General features: G+C 41.5%; 1 protein-coding gene across 1 annotated transcript; it reads left to right on the plus strand.

The window, feature by feature from the left end:
* The first annotated feature begins 5,252 nt into the window (after positions 1-5,252).
* Positions 5,253-6,197, plus strand: LOC142471456 (uncharacterized). The gene has a single exon (XM_075578256.1). It carries the CDS (start codon positions 5,253-5,255, stop codon positions 6,171-6,173), a length of 921 nt encoding a protein of 306 aa, XP_075434371.1. The 3' UTR covers positions 6,174-6,197.
* The last annotated feature ends 6,758 nt before the right edge of the window (positions 6,198-12,955 follow it).

Below are 12,955 nucleotides of genomic sequence, written 5' to 3' on the forward strand. Positions count from 1 at the left end.
TTATTTATATATGTGTTTTATTTATACTGTACATGTGCAGAGGGTCTCCGGAGCAGAAACGTTATTGTTTTAAGTCCGGGGACATCCTGCTTCCCGAGATACAGGCCCCTTTAGGGGGTGCCGGTATCCCTCTGCTTGGTTTACAGGCCGCGGTCACGTGATCGGGACTTTTAAATGCAGAGGGATACCGGCACCTCATAAAGGGGGCTGTATCTCGGGGAGCAGGGGGTCCCCGGACCTGAAACCAACGCAGTTCAGCTCCGGAGACCCCCTGTACATCTACACTATGAATAAAAATGTATTTTAAATAATTTTTAATGTGCCGATGTTTGCGCAGAGAGAGCAGCGGTTCTCTCTCTGCTGCAAACACATCTCGCCAGGGGACTGCCTTTAGTATCATTGATGTGCATATACAGTACTGTATGTGTATGTTAGGGGTTGTTGTTATACAGTATATACTGTATATATACAGTATATACTGCATTACAATTCATGAATTTCTAGCCTTCAAAGACAACAGCTTGCAAACGCCCCCATGTGTTTTTACACGGCATTGTAGTATTGCAGCCAGCGGGAATAAAATGCTTAAATCACGGGCGCGATATAACGCTATATACCCCGGGAGAAAACGACATAAAACCGCAGATAACCGGGATACTCCGAAATTCGCGGAGCTAGCCAAGTAAGAATAAAGTTGGTCGGTAGTGTATATAAATAAAGACATACAATACACACCGCACCCAAAGTCAGCCGCCGCAGAGATACCCGCAGGGTGCCACCGCACCCTATCACTAACCCACCTGCAGTGAGCCGCACAACCCTCCAGCCTAAGACTGGGGGGGGGAGAATCAACCCTCCCGCCCCCCCAGCAACCCACTGCTGCCGAGCTCTGAAGGGGGGGGGGGGGGGGAGAAAATCACTAACCAAAGGTGAGCAACCGCCGCTAACCTCTGAAGGGGGGGATTCCAACCCGCCCACCCAGGGAGACGCCGCCTAGCTGTGAGGGGGGGAAATCACAACCCTTCTGGCTGCCCCCCCCCCCCCCCACCAGTGACCCGCCGCAGCCGAGCTATGAAGGCGGGGGGGGGAGGGGGAAATCGGACCTGTGAAGGGGGGGGGAATCGTATCTGTGAAGGAGAGGTGGGGGGGAATGGAGATGTGAAAGGAGGGGGGTAAGCGTAGAGCGAGGGGGAGCGGGAAAATGTTATCCCGGGCAACGCCGGGTATATCAGCTAGTAATACATATAATACATGGTTACAAATACAGTTGCATAAATGCCGATTTGAGTTCCAGGACTTTTCGGGCTGAGTCTCGGTTAAACGAAAGACTTTTTTTTTATGGACTATTTAAACTAGGAAAGTTTAGTTTTGTAGCCCAGACCCCCAGTAAGTGTGTTTTCTCCTGCAGACCCCCAGTAAGTGTGTTTTCTCCTGTATATTGTAATCCATTGTGTGTATGTCTGTTTCTAAGGAATAAATCGCAATTTGTTTTACTACTTTGTTTTGCTCAGTGATATGATCCTGGTATAAAGGTGTAAATCCCTGGTCTCCCGTGACACTAGTGAGGACGAATTCCAACGCTCTAGTCGCTACTCCTTTCTCCATGCTGAAGATAGCTTAGCGGAGGGTATGTGAGGAGAAGCACTAGTCGGAGTACCAGATGATTTTGTGGCTTGAGTCGATGAAGCTAGGGCGGGCTTTTCAAAGTTGCTCTGTTTAAAATAGCAGAGCAACCGGTTTCATTTTGAAGCTAAGAAAGTCTGTCCTGCAGAGAATAAGTCAGAGCCGGTGGATTTCCTGGTCAGGGTAAGACTACCGAAGAAGGCGCCCTGCACCTAGTTTAGCCCAGATTTCCACCCCAGCGCCCCAGTAAAGGTGTATATTTCCTGTATCTTTGTATTTCACTGTGTATACGCGGGTTTACCTGAATCAACCTCATTGTAACAGGGGACTTATCCCTGTTCACAAATGTGCCTCTAATCCAGCAGTGTGGTGGTTAACTGCTGGTAGGCAATTAACTAACACCACCTGGCTAATTGCAGGTGGTAGAAAAAGCCTGCCTTTGAGACAGGAAGTGAGACTCCTTAGCTCACACCTGAGCTGAACTAGGAGACAGAGCAGAGATTCCTTAGTCCACAACTGGGCTGAACCAAGGAAGGACAGATGTCTTGAGCGACAAGCTGACCACAAGACAAAGGGGACAAGATATTAAACTTGGAGCCTGATATTGCCTGTGCACGCAAGGGTGCAGTTCCAAGAGAGCAGAGAAGCTTCCCCTGCAGCAGCCCAGCTAACAAATAAGACTTTTCGTATAAGACTATTATCTATGTCTATGTGTATTGATAAATGTCTCCATGATTTGGGGCTGGTAAATAGCTTAGCTAACCAACCCAGTCAGAGAGGGCTGAGCTGCATGTGTAGATAGTCTCCAAAGCAGAGAGAGGTTTTTTGTTTGGCTTATTCTCTTATGTGGATTTTTGCTGTGTTTAAAGTGACAGGCACAATAAAGCCTTGTTTTAATTTCACCTTAAAACAGTCTCCATTGTGTACCTCTGCACATGTCCTCCTACACTCATCTTATTCCACGACTGTATTTTGCCTAGTGAATGATACCGTTATAAATTTGTTAAAAGTCCTGGTCTCCTGTGACAGTGACTGGGACCTTTTGGGAGACTTCTTGCTTGCATGCTCAATCTGCACTCTATTTCCCTGACTTTCTAAGTGTCTCCGCATACCACAAGCATAATAGAGGCATTCCGTCACTGTCGCGACTATGACTTCATCGCACATGCCACTTTTAGACATGGTGACCACTTCCGATCCTCAGCAATCACATGGGATGCCATTACCAGCCCCATAGGGCCTACCCTGGCCTTGTGTTTCACTGATTGTGTTCCAGCACACAGACACCGGCAGGTGCTTCAGGGGGGAGAGGCTGACGACTCCTGAATTGAACTGCACGGTGAGTCCTATTTCAAAATAACAAAACCTACTGCTACGCTGTAGGAAAGAGAAAATACTGTTCTTGCATGCAAGGTGAGGGCCTTATATACAGTACTAGTACCTACAGAATAGTTTTCTCTCTTACAGCAGCTACAGGTGAGGAGCTATCCAATTTGGTACCCACTGCCATGTGTAAAACAGTAAAACACATTAAGTAGAATATGTATTAAATATGAGAAAGTCAATGAAATAAGAAAAAGTACTTTGTATTGAATGATTTGAGAATCCGAGTGTGAAAAGTCACCTGGAAGCTCAGGAGATGGAAAGCCTTGAAGGTACCAGCACAGGTGAGTAGGACATGTGTGCAAAAGTAGATCAGGGCCCATATTTCCCCTACTGTATGTGCCGAGAAAAATGATTACAATTCAAATTTATGTGTAGGTATGTACTCAAGAAAATGATGTCGTGCATCAGTATTAAAAGTAATTAGGAAAAATTCCTTATCATTCTTTATTTTATACACTCAAAAACTGAAGAAGACTGATCAGCAAAAAAGAACCCCCTATTGTTGCACTGAACCACAGATGAATGAATTGGGTAGGATGATGTCGGGATGACGTCATCTGGTTGAGACGGCTACTGACACCAGCTGTGAACACTGCCAGTCTGCTGTGAAACGGTTGTATCATTATATACATCATTAGATGTTTAGCGTGGCTTGTTTAGGTGCATGTTTTCTGACTTAGGCAAACTTGCTATGTGTGTAGCTGCTGACACATGATGATTCATGTGGGACTTTAATAATCTCATGGCCTGTGTTGCTACGACATTAGGCTTGCTACAGTATGGTACAATGAGATTCTTTTACAAACAGCCAACTGTATCTAAGTGAATACGTAACAATGTGACAGCTGCTACTAAACACTACAAGCCTGGATACATTTGTGTTACACTACACACACGGCTGGCATACTCCAGGAACCACTGATTCAACACTATTATGCTATTAAGCAGGTCTGTTACAGCCTAAGATCAATGTGGATTCTAGGTAGTGTTTAACTGTTTGGTGTCCGGTCAAGATCATTAAGGGATTTAAAATACAATAGTATAATCAACTTGCATTTATATTGCCATTAACCCCTATCTTGAAATTATCAGTCTCTCCATCTGTTTATATTATTTTTGAGCACTTAAAAGAGTTGATAACTGTGATTACCCCTCTCTATGTGATATATAATTATATTTTGGGATGATTTTCGTTTAGGATTTTATATCCTTTATATCATTCATCTGTGGTTGAGTGCTACAATAGCGGTTCTTTTTTTGCTGATCAGTCTTGTTCAGTTTTTGTGTGTATACAATATATTCCCCATGCACCCCACTCTTTCCAATACTATTTTATGAGTATTAATAGTTGAGCGGTTGTCGTTTCTTTCTTTTTGTACATTCCTTATTTTAACCTTTAAAATCAATAAACACACAATTTCCTAGAAAGCTCAGGAACCCCTTAAGCTCACCCGCCCCACTTTCCAAGTAGCAGTTTTTTTTAGGTTCCTGTTGTGACAGACCCAATTTGGTTATTCTCCCTCCAACAGAGGTACATGAGAATTTTATCAGGTAGTGTAAGGACCTGCAATTTGGTTATGCTATGACGTGGCTGCAGGCTTATAACGCTTTGGCCAAAGGGTTTAACTAAATGACCCTTGCTCATGAGAATATCAGCACTGAAGTATTGCAGTATGTATTTTGTCACATTGGATATAGCATTGGGCATTTTTGTCTTTTGTTATTTTAACCTTTAGATTACTTTAATGATGTACCTGCTATGGCCGAGCACCGGTTATGCCATACTTTAGGTCCTCGTGTCATTCTAGGTAAATCATCCTTAAAATGCCAGTTTTCTCTGGGTTGATCAGAGCCCCCTCTGCTTCTGTATGTCACTCCGGGGGAGATCCCCGAACATGTGATTGCTACCAATGGGGAGCGTGACACTGGGAAGTCCTGTGGCCCATCTTTAGGAGCAACATCTTTACCTTACAGGATGGTGATATTATTTAGAAGCATGGAGAAGTGTCTTTTTTTTCTATTTCTTTTGTTTCCATATTCAAGTTCTGAATTGTCTTTGTAATGATTACATAGAGAGAGGACAGCCAATACATAGAGTGGCATAGAACATATAACCAAACTCGAAAGTGTGGCAACCATAAAGCCAACACCCCTCATTGTCAAATGATGCTCATAGTGAATGAAATGTTAGATGATACTGTTATAATACACTCACTGTGCATTTCCTTCCAACAGATGTAGCCATGAGCTGGATCCACACTGCAGCATGTTCAACAGATAGGACAATGGAAAATATCAATTTCCCCTCAGAGTGGAAGTGTCATAAATGCAATGAATGTGGGAAACACTTTGCTAACAAATCTTATCTTAATGTACATCAGAAAACACACACAGGAGAGAAGCCTCATAAATGTAATGAATGTGGGAAACAGTTTATTTTAAAATCGTATCTTACTATACATCAGAGAACACACACGGGAGAGAAGCCTCATAAATGCAATGAATGTGGGAAATACTTCACTCGCAAATCTTATCTTGTTGCGCATCAGAAAACACACACACGAGAGAAGTCTCATAAATGTAATGAATGTGGGAAACAGTATACTTTCAAAACTGATCTTATTGTACATAAAAAAATATACACAGGAGAGAAGCCACATAAATGCAATGAATGTGGGAAACACTTCAGCCGCAAATCTAATCTTGTTAAACATCAGAAAACGCACAGAGGAGAGAAGTCTCACAAGTGCAATGAATGTGGGAAACACTTCAATCTCAAATCATATCTTATTACACATCAGAAAACACACACAGGAGAGAAGCCACATAAATGCAATGAATGTGGGAAACAGTTCAACCGCAAATCTAATCTTGTTAAACATCAGAAAACGCACACAGGAGAGAAGCCTCATAAATGCAATGAATGTGAGAAACAGTTTACTTACAAATCTAGTCGTATTGTTCATCAGATAACACACACAGGAGAGAAGCCTCATAAATGCACAGAATGTGGGAAACGGTTTACTTTGAAATCTAGTCTTACTGTACATCAGAAAACACACACAGGAGAGAATGTTCACAAATGCAAAGAATGTGGGAAACACTTCACCCGCAAATCTAATCTTGCTGTACATCTCAGAGCACACAGGAGAGAAGCCTTATAAATGCAATGAATATGGGAAAGACTTTGTTTTCAAATGTAGTCTTATTGTGCATCAGAGAACACACACAGGCTCTAAAATATCAATCTGCATAACTATTAAAGAAAAAATTTACAGAATTCTGTTTCATTGGTACCTAACCCCAAATAGGTTGAGTCAGATTTTCCCCGGGTCCTCAGATTTGTGTTGGAGAGGATGTGGGCAAAAAGGAGATATGGCTCATATCTGGTGGAATTGTCCAAAAATTCAGGGGTTCTGGATCATGATACAAACAATGATACGAGAGCTCCTGGGCTAAAGATAGAGATGGACCCACTGGTCCTGGTGCTGGCTAAACCAATAAAGGATCTACAACCCCAAGAGAACAAAATGATAAGCCACGTCCTCACTGCAGCTCGCTGCTCGGTAGCCACGGCATGGAAAAAAATAAACACCCCCTCCAAGCAGACAGTACTGATACGTGCAAAACAGAAATTGTGAGGCGCTACTAATGAAGGTGAAAATAAATAAATCAATTAATAAAGATATGTGATATATATAAGTGTGCTCAAATATGATAATAATGGCAAACTTTGCTGCTCAACCCTCTTTGGAGAAGTTCCAGTTTTCTCCTTTCTTGAATGTTGAAGAGAAGCTTGTGGGGAGCGCAGGTGTCACCATATATATGCAAAGGAAAAATAAATATAGTGTGGTATGTCTAAACAGGTACAGCAATCAACACAGGAATCATGAATGGGAACTCACATTCTGCCAGTTGTAATACAGCATTTGAAACAGGAATAGATGCAGTGGATGGATTCAGCACTGTGCAGGGGGGTCTGGCTTGTGGACACTCCCTGATGTCAGCAGGACAACCATGAGCAACATGTGCTTAGACAAATAAAAATCGATGCGCAGCATTGGTGTGTGTCATCCCCCTCACTCCCGAAGTTGCGTCGCGTCACTTCCGGTCCAGCCCGTCGCGTCACTTCCGGTTTCGTCGGCGATCGCAGAATGGGTCAAAACAGGTTCTGGGGTATGCTGGGCACACGTCTGGACTGCCTGCAAGGTTCAACGAACAACGCTTTCGCTGGCTTGGCCACTACTACAGATCCAACCTTAGCCTAAGCTTCATTGTCCATATAATACCCTTACTGGTTTTCTGATGGATTGGTTGAACAATTCTATACTTCTCATTGGCCTAATGCGCTACCCTTGTATGCTAATGATCAATCGTGAATTACATATACATGACATTTTATTAAATACATACATAATAAAATCTTTATACACAATATAAATAAATAATGTAAATAGATAAATAAATAAATACTATATCTACTATTCTAACTCTAATGCTAACTAATACATAGAAAATTATTATTTTATGTGGAATGGCGACGAAATTTTATTAATACAATTTTTAGACTATATTAACACTAATAATTTTAATTTAAAATTTGTATCCAATTTTAGCAAAACAAAAGTAGAATTTTTAGACCTTGAAATTTATATTGAAAACAATGCTATTTTAACAAAAACTTTTTTTAAATCAGTTGATGGCAACAATTATATACTAAGAAATAGTTGCCATCATCCAAGGTGAATTTCTAATGTGCCTCAGAGTCAATTCATGCGGATAAAAAGGAATTGCAGTAAAAAAGAAATCTATGAGGAACAATCACTTGCATTAACTAACAAATTTCTTGAGAAGAAATATAGCCCCACCAAAATTAAAGAAGCCAAATCAAAAGTAGATTTGCTTGATAGGAAACTTTTAATTAAACCAAATGTGATTAAAACAAATAAAACAGAGTTAGATTTTACCACCAGTTTTATGACACAATACACTACCGACACACTTTATTAAAGTGTGGCCGGTACCGCAAGCCGGGAGATTTCCCGGCTTGCTAGTGGCCGCCCCTCGGCGTGCCATGCGTCATAGACGCGCGGTCACGCGTCTTCGGGAGCCTGCGCCCCCTGCACGCGCGTCCAGGGGCTCCCCGAGGGAGCCCTGGTGTCCCGCGATCGCGGGACGGCGGCAGGGGGTTCCGGGGGACCCGGCAGACCCGGCAGCGGTAGGGAGAGCGCCCCGATCGGAGGGCGCTCTTCCGCTGCTTCAGCGCGCGCCCGTCACTCTCGGGCGCGCGCCAGGCTACTGCTGCGGCCAAGAACGGGCAAATGCTCGAATAAACTTGGCCGCAGCAGTACAATAAGGATGCAAATAAAATCAAGAATGCAATAAAAAAACATTGGCACATTTTACAAAATGACCCTGTGTTAGGGAGTGTATTACTTACTACGCCCAATGTTATATTTACTAGAGCAAGCAATCTAAAACAGAAACTAGCACCGAGTGTCTTGAAGAACAAAAAGGAACTTACTAAAACTAATAACTGGCTAAAACTTCCAAAAGGTTTTTATTCTTGCGGCAACTGTAAAATATGTGATTTTTGCTCCAAGGGGGCTAAAAACATTTTTAAATCAAACACTACAAATGAGGTTTTTAATATAAAACAATTTATTAATTGCAATTCCATGTTTGTTATTTATTTGCTGGAATGCAGTTGTGGTCTTCAATATGTTGGGCAGACCACTCGTGCCCTGAAAGTGAGAGCATTGGAACATATGGGTAATATACGACGTATGTTGGACACCCACAGTGTCCCAAAACATTTTACCCGGTTTCATGCATCTAACCTAAAAGATCTAACTATTAAAGGAATTGAACATGTCCCACTAAACTGGAGAGGCGGTGACAGAACCAAAGAATTAATTAAAAGAGAAACATTCTGGATTCACCGGTTGAAAACATTAATTCCAGATGGACTTAACTCAGATATAGAAATCAGTGTTTTTATATAGTTATAGTATATGTGTCAATTCTTATAAAACTATTATTCTGTTACAATTTATTAATAATAATTTAAAAAAATGTTAATTAGATATTTTTAAGATATTTTTAAAATATAAAACATGTGATTTAAATTTTATATACTTAATAGCTATTATGTTATATATATATATATATATATATATATATATATATATATGTATATATATATATATATATATATGTATATATATGTATATATATATATATATATATATATATATATATATATATATATATATATATATATACATATATATATATATATATATATATATGTATTTATATGGATCACACTAACCTGTGATTTTTTGCTTTTCTCTCCCATACCATTTCCCTCAATTGTTGCAAAAAACATTGCTGAGGAGTTTAAAACACCAATGTAAACACACTAGTGCAGATTTTAGCTTCTAAAATATTTTTCTCTGTAAATCAGCTAGGTCTTCTATGTATTAGTTAGTATTAGAGTTAGAATAGTAGATATAGTATTTATTTATTTATCTATTTACATTATTTATTTATATTGTGTATAAAGATTTTATTATGTATGTATTTAATAAAATGGTGTCATGTATATGTAATTCACATTGATATTAGCATACACGGGTAGACCCGCCCATTGGCCAATCAGCAAGTACCATTTCAGCCAATGAGAAGTATAGAATTGTTCAACATCCAATCAGAAACCAGTAAAGGGTATTTATATGGACAATGAAGCTTTAGCTACAGATCGGACTCCTGACGAAGCTGCCACGCCAGCGAAACGCGTTGAGTGAACCTTGCAGCAGTCCAGACGTGTGCCCAGCATACCCCAGGACCCGTTTTGACCCATTCTACGATCGCCGACGAAACCGGAAGTGACGCGACGGGCCGGACCGGAAGTGACGCGACGCAACTTCGGGAGTGAGGGGGATGACACACACCAATGCTGCGCATCGATTTTTATGTGTCTAAGCACATGTTGCTCATGGTTGTCCTGCTGACATCAGGGAGTGTCCACAAGCCAGACCCCCCTGCACAGTGCTGAATCCATCCACTGCATCTATTCCTGTTTCAAATGCTGTATTACAACTGGCAGAATGTGAGTTCCCATTCATGATTCCTGTGTTGATTGCTGTACCTGTTTAGAAATACTGTACCACACTATATTTTTTCCTTTGCATATATATGGTGACACCTGCGCTCCCCACAAGCTTCTCTTCAACAGTACTGATACGTGTCAGGGAAATAAGACTAATGGAACTCCTCTCGACACAGCTGAGTCAAAAGGTCGATAAATTCCATAAGGTTTGGTCAGTATGGCCAGACAATTAACAATAAAACATAGGGGCCATACAAGACTGGAGTTAACAGGCCTCCCCCCCACCCTCCTCTCATTTCTCCTCTCCCCCCCCCCACCCTCTTCTTTCTTGCTTTTTTCTCCACTATCCTTGATTTTCTCCGAGAGAGAAGCTCGGAAGCGGCTGCTTCCTGAATAGGTTGTTAAAAATTAAAAAAAAAAAAAAATATTACTAATGTTTTGTAGAATTCAGCGGATGTAAGTTAATTTATAAGAAAAGAAGACAACAAGAGTGCTATTTATGTTGTAATCTAATGTTTAATACTTTTTCTTTTTATACACTGTGAAGTTGTAACAGATGTATGTTAAAACCTGTTATTTGATGTCATTCTCTCAAAAAACAATAAAAAAACTGAAAAAACAAACAAACAAAGAAAACACACAGGAGAGAAGCCACATAAGTGTAATGACTGTGGGAAATGGTTTACTCACAAATATAGTCATATTATACATCAGAGATTCACCACAGGAGAGAAGAAGCCCTAATTAATGAAGTGAATGTGGAACACATTTTGCTACCAAATCTTGTTATACGTCAAAGAAACCACACGGTAGAAACGTCATACGTTCAGTGGGAAACACTTCTAGTAAGCCCTCTTTTAATCGACATCAGATAATTCAAATAAGAGAAAAGCCTTATGCTTGAACTTTGTGTGGGAATTGCTTTACTCACAGGTCAAATCTTCTTCAACACCAGACAACTCGTACAGAACAGAAATAATATGTGCCATAAATGTGGGAAATACTTTGCTTCCAAATCTAATTTTACAGTATATCAGAGAATACACAAAGGAGAGAGACTTACGTTCAATATTTTTAGGAAAGCCGCTTTTTGTTGCATCACAATTCACAATGTTTTTTTTGCCTAAATGTGGGAAATGCTTTTCTGAAAACTCAAGTCTTACACACCAGACAAACTCATACAACAGAGAAATGGAACTTCCCATGGCATATTTTTTTTCCTCACCTTGAAAGTCTTGTCACACACCAGCGAACAGATGGAGTAGAATCTGTGTGATTGTCCCACGTGGGAAAAACTTTATTGATAAAATATTTCTATGCATCAAAAAAGCCACACAAAATGAAAGACTTGCGAGTAAACCCACACATGGATCACAGAAAACCTGTTCATGATAGGAAACCCTGTATTTAGGTGTTTTTTTCTAGAATGTTCAATTTGCACTTATTTTCTGCAAAAATTCCTGATTAACAAGAAATAAAGAAAATGTTTGGGAATTGGTCTCACCGTCTCGGCACACTCGTGGCTAACCCGGTCGCGCTGTGACGTCACACTGCAGGCGGTTCTGGAGAGACATTGTGATCGAATCTGTGGTTCACTATTATGTGATACATGCTTTTTTTACTGGCACCATTGTGAGTGCGTTTTTCATATTTTATTATATAAAGTTAATTTATTTTATTGATCTGTGCTATGTAGTTCTTATCTCTCTTTATATCATTGGAGCACATATCTCTCTCGGTGACATCGGAGGGAAGGGACTCATTTGCATTCTGTTGGGATTATTCCCTTAAACGTCCATTGAACATCGTTTTCCTGTGAGTAGGCTGGACATAGAGCCAAGATTACCATCTTTATACTCCCAGTGTGTTCCTACGTCTACACTTATATTGTGTGTGTTGCTGTTTTCTTCTCTCCCATATGCCCCCCTGGATTTCCTGACAATCATTCTTATGTTTTGGAACCCGTGAAGACAGGTCCCACCGGAGGGTTTGAGCTTGGATTTCAGATGTTTTATCACATATTCACTCATTTTGATCACATACTGCTGCGGCCAAGTTTATTCGAGCATTTGCCCGTTCTTGGCCGCAGCAGTAGCCTGGCGCGCGCCCGAGTGTGACGGGCGCGCGCCGAAGCAGCGGAAGAGCGCCCTCCGATCGGGGCGCTCTCCCTACCGCTGCCGGGTCCGCCGGGTCCCCCGGAACCCCCTGCCGCCGTCCCGCACATCGCGGGACACCAGGGCTCCCTCGGGGAGCCTGGACGCGCATGCAGGGGGCGCAGGCTCCCGAAGACGCGTGACCGCGCGTCTATGACGCGCGGCACGCCGAGGGGCGGCCACTAGCAAGCCGGGAAATCTCCCGGCTTGCGGTACCGGCCACACTGCAATAAAGTGTGTCGGTAGTGTACTGTAATATTGTTGTGATATTTATATATTTTTTATTATTATTATTGAGGTGTTCGCGCCTATTATATCACTGTCACGTACTCACTATTTGTGGATACGCAGGGTGAATTACATTGGGCTGCACAGAGTTCCCCAGACTCCTGGTTTTCGAGCCCAGGTATCCCAAAACATTTTCCCACACATAACTAAGGTTCTCCAAGGTTTATACTTTATTAAACTATGGTTTATTGTGTGTTATACTGTATGTATAAATATATATGCAGTCAGCCTGAGCATTTGCATAGGTGCCAGGGTGTCTGCATAGACATCTGATCTCAAAGGAGAACCAGGATGTCCAGGGGTGTCGGGCCATTTGGTTTAGCATGGAGGGGCAGAGGAACAGGCCCAAAAAACATCTTTGTTCTCTGAGACACTGTTGAGCCTGGCAGGT

The sequence above is a fragment of the Ascaphus truei genome, chromosome 20, assembly GCF_040206685.1.
Source record: "Ascaphus truei isolate aAscTru1 chromosome 20, aAscTru1.hap1, whole genome shotgun sequence".
NCBI lineage: Eukaryota > Metazoa > Chordata > Amphibia > Anura > Ascaphidae > Ascaphus > Ascaphus truei.

Bases quoted from the DNA above. Each gene is read 5' to 3' on its own strand.
- LOC142471456 (XM_075578256.1), top strand. From the start codon at position 5,253: ATGAGCTGGATCCACACTGCAGCATGTTCAACAGATAGGACAATGGAA.